This window comes from Dipteris shenzhenensis, chromosome 24 (genome assembly GCF_047967505.1).
Source record: "Dipteris shenzhenensis isolate YYH24624 ecotype China chromosome 24, Dip_SZ_1.0, whole genome shotgun sequence".
Lineage (NCBI taxonomy): Eukaryota > Viridiplantae > Streptophyta > Polypodiopsida > Gleicheniales > Dipteridaceae > Dipteris > Dipteris shenzhenensis.
In genome coordinates, this window is record NC_141619.1 from 33,193,256 (window position 1) to 33,202,009 (window position 8,754).

Sequence of the window (8,754 nt, forward strand, 5' to 3'; positions counted from 1 at the left end):
TAGAGATGGCCAGAGGCTAACTCCAATCACTTGTACTCGTTGCCTCCGTGCTGATAAGTGTATTTAGCATTGCATATGGGACTCTAGAGATATGCAAGGATTATTAGGAAGGGGATCACTAGACTTTTGAGCACCTTTGTGTGTGCTGCTTTTTTCATGACCTAGGGCTCAGTAGCCTGGCTTTCTCTTTCGGGGCCTCAAGTGTTCGAGAACCACGACTCTTCAGCACTTCCGGTGCGATGACACTTGGTTGAGTCATGTTCTTGGCTCTCTGTACACACCTACGCATGCATCTATTAATTCGTGGGAGATTCTGGCAAGCTTTCGTATTAGCTAAACCAATTATAAAAATTTGGCAAAGAGGTTAGTTTGTTTTCTTGAATGGAGCTTTGCCGGAAGAGGTATACATGAGGCAGCCACAAGTGCTTATTACAAAAAGTTTTGAACATTTGGTATGCGAGCTCAATAAGACATTATGTAGTTGTAGGCAAACCTCTCAGAGTTGGTGTAGCAGGATAGACATCTACTCTTTAGAGATGCATATGGCTACTTATGAAACATGAATAGGACATCTTCCAAGACCAAGATCTTACCTAATACACGTTGCAATCTGGGATTAATGCTAGTGCAATCTATACTACAAGATGAGACAAAAGTTGTTGCTACTGACATTCTGTCAGTCTACAATGTGCAAGCTTATTAATGGTGTTACTTTTTAAAGATGCATACCAATAGTTACGTAACCTGAAATAGACTATCTCCCCTTCTTCAAATTCAACCTCCCTCATATTGGCATCAAGGTCTTCCTCCTTACTTGTAATATGCAAGCTTGTAATAAGGTGTTAAGGCATCAACATAGGGCTTCTTTCTTGCTTGTGCTTATCCTTTTGAAGAGGCATGATAGGTTTTATCTTCTCTACCTCACCTCCTCTTCAAATCTGGTGGCCAAGTACAAGTATTGAAGCTTGACCCATACAAAGCTTCAAAGGGACTCATACCTATGGAATAGTTTAGTATGATTGTAACAAAAGTTAGCCAACGTTTCCCCCCCCCCTCCGAAAAAGAGACTTTTATTAAGTATGAATGAAACTCCAAGAGCAAAGCTCAGAGGAAAAGTACTTCATGCAAAACATGAGAAAACAAAATCCAAGTAGGGCAAATCAAGCTCCAAGGTTGAGGCTGAAAATGCCACCTCAATTCTGAGAAGAATGGGGAGTTGCTCCATTCCCTCAAGAAGACATTTCTCCTGGTAGAAGTGTGCTCGTGAAGATCCTTGCATACTCCCCCAGCTACTAAGGTACTTACCGTGTCTATCAAGATACTAGCCAATGTGTGTGCAAGGTGGACCTGGGTACAATCAAAAAGCTCTGTACATTTGGATCTCCAAATGTGCCATGCTAATAGCTTCCTTATCATGCTAACCATGACATGCATCATCTAGGTAAGTGTGCCTAGCCTTTATAAACTCCAAAGGCAAGAGGCTGCAAGAAGGGAAGACTGGATGTGGCGGAAAGGAGGAATACAAGCCTTATACTTCACGCCATATTAGGCTAAGGCTAGATCCATAAAACAAAATGAATATTCAAAAGGAAAGATAAATATGCAGCAACTACTAAATCGTGAAAGGCGGTGTATGCTGTGATGAATATTCATATGAAAGAATGCATGCACAACAAACATCCTGCTGGGGAAAGCACATCCCGCTGGACTAAGGGCTCTAAGACAGTGAACAAGCATAGCTACCACCCATTAAGCATGGAGGAGCAAGGATAGAGTCAGCCACCAGTGGCTGGCTCACAATGTAGTCATCCACTGAGACACTGGCAGCTGCATGGCAGCTTGCCACCAACACACTGTCAACCATGTAGCAGCAGTCACACTACTGACATCTCAAACAAGGATGCCTGAGTGAAAACGAGTCTTTTAGCATAATAACAGACCTGCAAAGTAAGTGTAACACTAGAACAGGAGCAGTAGCAGTAAAGCAACACAGCTGCTTCTAGCAAATTTATTTGAACAAAATTAAATCATCATAGTAGCTACACCAAAGTCAAAGCTAAATTGGTATAGTCAAGGTAACTCAACGGTGACATCAGGCTACTACATATTGTTTCAAAGAAAGATAAGCTGCACAATTTTGAGAGCCAAAAATATAAGCAAAGCAATCTACGTCACCAGCAGTCTGCACACGAACAAGCCCCATGCTGCATATGATGGAATCGATTAGCGTCCCTTATAATAATTTGTCGATAAGAAATCTTACAGATGAGTTTAGTAAAGCAATGACAGTCAGAGCACATTCGAAGATTTTTAGCAATGAAAAGAGTTGTCCTAGGAGGTGTGTTTATAAATCCAAAAGCAATAGCCAGTTTTTCAGTGTGACTGCAGATGTGGTTCTTCCTCTCCTCTATTGCATTTAGGCCTGACTTTGATATAGAGCCATAGCCAGCATCCTCAATCTGCTTAGTCAACCTCTGTAACTCTGAGTAGATTTCATCCATTTGCAGGTGTGATTGATCCTCCGCTAAAAATTCATGCACTGTACCGTTGACCTCCATGTAGCTGCTATCTTGCTGTTTCATCAGGCCCTTGCTCTTCATCCTGCCTAAAACTTTTTCTGCATCACTGTCCCTACCAGCTGCAGCATATATGTTGGACAGAATTACGTAAGGCACGGTGCACTCCGGATACCCTTCAAAGACATGATCTGCAGCACGTTCTCCGCATTCTACATCAGCCTGGTTTCTGCAAGCACCAAGCAATGTCAACCATGATAAAAGGCTTGGTTGAACTGGCATCTTGTAAATCATTCGCTCCGCCTCATCCAATCGCCCTGCCCTACCAAGTAGATCAACCATACAATCATAGTGCTCCACAGTTGGTGCAATACCATGTACTTTACTCATGGAATCCAAGCACTTGCGACCCTCATCCACAAGTCCAGCATGGCTGCAAGCAGAAAGGATGCTTACAAACGTGACCTTGTTTGGCAAGATTCCTTCTGTCTTCATCCGATAAAGCAATTGGAGAGCTTCCTTGCCGTGCCCATGTTGGGCATATGCTGCAATGATGGTAGTCCAGGAAATTACATTGCGTGTAGGCATTGTTTCAAACATGTTCCGAGTAAGCTCGAGGTTACCACACTTGCTGTACATGTTGACAATAGCGTTCCCCACCGCTACATCTGTATGGAATCCATAACGTATGACTTGGGCGTGCATACTCTTGCCTTCAACTAAAGCTGCTTCGCTAGCACATGCAGAGAGAATGCTGATGAACGTCACCTTGCCTGGATGTACTGTTTTCTGCTGCATTTGCTCAAAGAGCTTGAGGGCCTCCTTTCCATGCCCATTTTGGGCATAAGCTGCAATAATTGCATTCCATGAAACAACATTCCTCTCAGGCATTTTGTTGAACATCTTCCGTGCATCCCCCAGGCTGCCGCACTTTCCATACATAGTGACAATAGCAGTTGCAACCATAACATCTGAGTCAAATCCACAATGGATAACTCGGGCATGTAACCCTTTGCCTTTTCTTAGGGCTTCCTTGGTGGCACACGCGTCAAGGATACTGATATAGGTAACCTTGTTGGGCATTACACCTTTCCATTGCATTTGTTCAAAGAGTTGGAGAGCCTCCTTGCTATGGCCATGTTGAGCATAACCTGCAATCATGGCTGTCCATGAGACCACATTCTGATCTGAGATTTTGTCAAAAACCATCCTGGCATCGCCCACCCAGCCACACTTACCATACATATTGACCAAAGCTGTCAAAACCATTCCATCTGATTCAAGTCCACAGCCCTTAATGCTGGAATGAACCTGTTTGCCTGTAGTTACCATTGCCTGGCTAGCACATGCATCAAGAATGCTGAGAATGGTTGCCTTGTTTGGCGTCACAGCTTCCTGCTGCATCTGATTGAAAAGCAAGAGCGCTTCTTTGCCATGATCGTGCTGGGAATATGCTGCAATCATGGCTGTCCAAGAGACCACACTTCTTTCTAACATTTTGTAAAATATCCTCAGTGCCTCGTCCAGACTCCCGCACTTCCCATACAAGTTAACAAGAGCATTTTCTACAACTGCAAATGACTCGAGCTCACTGCCGAATATGCGGGCATGCATTCGCTTGCCATCTAAAAGAGCCACTTGGCCAGCACAGGCAGAAAAAATACTGGTGAAAATGTACTCATCTGCCATGATTCCTTCAAGGTGCATTTGGTCGTAGAGTTGAAGAGCCTGGTAGCATCGCCCATGCCGTGCATAAGCTGTGGTCATGAAATTCCATGAAAATCTGTCGTGTCGCTGCATCTCAGCAAACCATTCACGTGCATCTTCCAGAGCACTGCAGTTGCCATACATTTGTAGCAGCATGTTACCCAAAAATATGTTTTGCTGCAGTCTATTTTTAACAATGTAGCGATGGACGCGCTTGCCTTCAGGCAGAGCCTTGGCATTCCCACAAAAGCGCGCGAGCGAAGCTAACGTAGCACAACGAAGTCGAGCGTCGCATCGGTCTAGTTGATCTAGAGTCTGTCCCAGCAATTCCTTAATGGAATGCTTTTTGGATGTTTCCAAAAGCTCCGTGCTTTCAACAAAACTGTCTAAATTACTCTCGAAATTCATTTCTTTAGCGACCTCTGTGCAGATCGTTGACAATCCATTGGGGAAGGTTCTCGGAAACCAGAGACAAAGGGAAGGCAGGAACTGCAGGAGCTGACCCTGATGCAAATCGAGAGAGGCAGAGCACGAACCTTGCAGGATCGTGCCGAAACATCTCAACATAGCTATGGATCATCAGAAGCAAGAAACCCAAATGCGACATCGTCTTCCTGATGGCCACGGCGATGGGAAATTGGGCAAAATGTGTGAATGTCTGGCTGCTTCTTCCCAAGAAAAACTTGGAAAGTACGAAAAGGTCTCTCTGAGTATGTTGGCGTTCAGATTATAAGGGTGTTAACAAAGTCCCAAGGATCATGGATAGGCAAGATTGCCCACAGATGAATAGCAATTCTGTATTTGGCCAATTAACCAATTCTAGTTCGCCAATTAACGTATTAATCTGCGGCCGTTCTCTTCCCGCTGCTCCCACTTCCTCCTTCCTCATGCTCCTCCCTCCTTCTCCCCACCCCTCCTCCTCCTTCTCTCCCTCCTCCTTCCTTCTTCCCACTCCTCCTCTCCCTGCTTCCTCTTTCCCCCTCCTCCCCTTCTTCCTCCTTGTATTGGGCGCGGATGGCTTCTTCGAGTGGCTTATCTTAATTGGCCCCGAATCCCTTAGGTTAATTACCATCGCGGCTCCCCCAACACACACAAATTAATTAAATACCGGGGGGCCCTATTTGTGGTGGGCATCTTCTGTACACACTCAGGTTACATAAGCAACCCTTGGATCCGAGCCTTGAACCTTAGGGGGGTTTCAAAAAGTGCTTGTGCCCCCCCCCCCCCCCCCCCCCTTTAAAAAATTCGACGGCTCAAAAAATTGAGCGGCCTAGTAGGTTGCTTTCACGAATGTCCGCTTAGTAGTCGGATGGACATTGCCATTGCCGTGACTACAAGGAAGAAGATGATTTGATTGGGTAACAATAGGGGAGCCAAGAGATGTGTGGTTGCCCAAGAATGAGGAATTCTCCTAGGCCTGCCAAATAGGAATGAGGGGAATGCCAGTCCGCCCGTTGGTTAAAGTGTTGCATCAAGAGCTGGCTTTTCCATTAATGCGGTAAGCATCTTAGACTTGGCATCCAGATGCTTGTAAAACCCTTCGTAGTCATCAGACCTTGGTTCTAAACAACAGGAGTGACCAGATCAAAATGCTTGACATGGCTATCAGACCCATGCTCCAAAGCTTCATTGTTGCATTTGAGTATATTTGCATGACCATCGAATCTGGACTTTATATAAGCCTTTCGGGAACAAACTCTGAAGCCCTTTTGGTTCGAACTCTGGGATTGAGCTGTAAATCTCGTAGCCTAATTTCTGGAGTTAGATCCTTACATATGCAAATTCGATCCTCTCAATTATCAGATGAGTCATGACAAGAAATTCATCAAGGAGTTGGATTTGGATGCAAAGCGTGCTCAGTGAATCTAGGTACCAAAGGTGGCCATCAAATCTAATCATCAAATTTATACACCAAATTGGACCATCAGAGTCGGCCATCGAATTGGGCAATGAACAGGCCACCCGATTGTCTTCGAACATCCTACTTTTTGGGTCCCCTTTGGATATGTTTTTAAGCCATCCTTTGCTTTGGGTTGGCTTTTTGCAAATGTTTTGTGCTAAGCCTCCTTCGAATGTGGTAGCTATAGGTGGCACATTCTGTGCCAATAGGAGGCTAATTTAACTAGTTTATTCCATCTTGCAAGGGCAAGGTTGACGATTTTGACTTCCACTTATTGACAAAGTTAAATAATTGAGATATCTGGGATGCTAACATCTATGTGTGAGAACACCATGAGCTCCCTTTTAATGCAATGTGTTGACCCCAGGCACCTAGGAGGACAGGCCATGGGTGAGTTGCTAGCATCAAGATAGCAGTAGGGAAACGTCATCTTCGAGGTAGCAAAATGTGGCCAAGTGGGTAAAGATGAGCAACATGGCGGTGAACCAAGAAAGAGAGCAGCAGTTAGGCAAGGTGGCATTTAGTACAAAGTACCAAGAAGAATTAGGAGTGGCGATGTCACACCAACAAAGTCCCTTCTTAAGGCATAACAATGGCCAAGAATGGGTTGTTGTTGTTGATGATGTTGCTATTGCTATCACAAAGGATGAGGCTAAGACTGTGTGAGTTGCAAGAGCAAGAGCTATAGAAAACATTTGTCATTTGTCACAAAGCATGGTTGTATGGATTGCATCACCCAACTATCAATTTTTAGATGGACCTTTGGCTATCTTTCCCTATACTTAGTCTCTCTCTCTCTCTCTCTCTCTCTCTCTCTCTCTCTCTCTCTCTCAGCTACATACCATGTTCATTTCACCCATTTTCATGTGGTCCATCCACATTGTAGCAAAACCTAGCTAGGACACTCGACTTCCTTTCATCTTTGGTACCCCATCAGGAGCATAACATAGGCTCACTAGTTAGGAGTGCGAGAGCGGCCATCTTAACAAGCACACAAACAGACCGAGCACCTGAGAGTGGGTCACTCAAGGAGTGAGGGAAAAAGACCGTCAACATGTGGCAATCACTGGTGGACTACTACAATTTGAGTGGAGATATTGGGTAGAATGAGCATTTATAAGTCTGCCACAAAACAACAGAGCCATTGAGCGCACAAGTGGATAGTACTATCAAAGGACAAGTTGTGACAACTACTTGGAGTGGCATACTACTATGAGTGATTCATTTGAGTGGTTGAAGAGGATTTGCATCTTCTCAAGTCCTATGCACCTACATGCATTTGGACAGTGGTTTGCGAGTGAGCCACCTACAAAGTACTCGAAGATATAGCAGATGTTTGAGACATGATCAGAGTGCCAAAAATGATACATGGCCAAGGCAAAAGGATGCAGCAGGATCAAACAGACCCAAGACCAGAAATGAACTCGAAATCAGGGATGGAAAACCAAAGATAGAGAGCAGGAGTGGCGGTTGACCCCCAATAGCAGAGAGGATGAAGTGTAAGAAGACCCAGCCTCACAAGAATCAACTGCTATGACAATAACTTGAAGTGAGCTAGGCCCTGTTCTTTGACAAGGTGTATGGAAGATCCTGAACCAAGAGTGCCTTGAGGACCACTCCATGGTGAAGATCCGGAGTACTTCTCTTAAAAAATTGAGGATTTTGAATACTTCTGGAAGATTGTGTATGAGCCAAGCTACAAATGGTGCTACTAGATGGCTCAAAAGGTATCAAATCAAGACAAGACATGCCTCCAATTAAGAATGGCATGTCAAAGAAGACACACCTCCAACTAAGAACCACACGTCGAAGAAGACTAGCCAAGAGTAAGTCTTGGCGGTGACTGACAAAATATGAAGAGGGGAGAGGAGAAGTGTGGAGATGAGGAGAGAGGGCACAGCTAGAGAGCACACCACAAATGACTAACTATACACTAGATTTAGTTGAAAAGGTAGAATATATACAAACCCTTTTAGGGTTAGGGTTAGGGCATCTAACCCTTTCCTTTATAGTAGTGCTCTATTGGGCTAGTAGGCCTTCCCTCAAGATGATGATTATGGGGAATCGAAGAAGGACTAAGCATTGCATTCCATCACACCCCTTTAATGGGAATGTCCTTCCTCTGCATCAAACCAAGAGCTTGTCGGTGCTTCTTGAAAAGCTCTTTACCAAGTGGTTTGGTAAAGATGTCTACAACATTTTCTTTACTACTATCACAATGCTGTAGTGTGATGTCACCAAGTAACACTCTTTCTCTGATGAAGTGATCTCTGACATCAATGTGCTTGTCCTGGAGTAATATACTAGATTCTTGGCCACAATACTTGAGCCAATTGATTATCACAGTATATTGTTGTTGTCTTCGATTTATCAAAGTAATCCATTTCTAACAATAGTCTTCTAAGCCATATAGCCTCACATGGACTTGTAGTGAGAGCCCTATATTCAGCTTCAGTTGAACACAAAGAAGCAGCTGGCTATTTGTTTGACAACCATGATATAGCACCTTAACCAAGGAAAAATCCCGGGGGATTCGCATGGGGGAACTTATGATATCACGTGAGTGTACAATAGGGGGTTTTTTTGAAATGAGGAATAAGCTTATACATTAGGGGTGGGGGCCCTTTTTAT

At 44.2% G+C, this 8,754-nt stretch overlaps 1 protein-coding gene across 1 annotated transcript; it reads right to left on the bottom strand.

Moving 5' to 3' along the window:
• Positions 1-2,093: 2,093 nt before the first annotated feature.
• On the bottom strand, positions 2,094-5,070 carry LOC147886512 (putative pentatricopeptide repeat-containing protein At3g11460, mitochondrial). The gene is made up of 2 exons (XM_087395096.1): positions 4,760-5,070; positions 2,094-4,350 (listed from the first exon to the last, which is right to left on the bottom strand). The coding sequence occupies exons 1-2, from the start codon at positions 4,828-4,830 to the stop codon at positions 2,172-2,174; spliced, it is 2,250 nt and encodes a 749-aa protein (XP_087251222.1). The 5' UTR covers positions 4,831-5,070; the 3' UTR covers positions 2,094-2,171.
• Between the last annotated feature and the right edge of the window lie 3,684 nt (positions 5,071-8,754).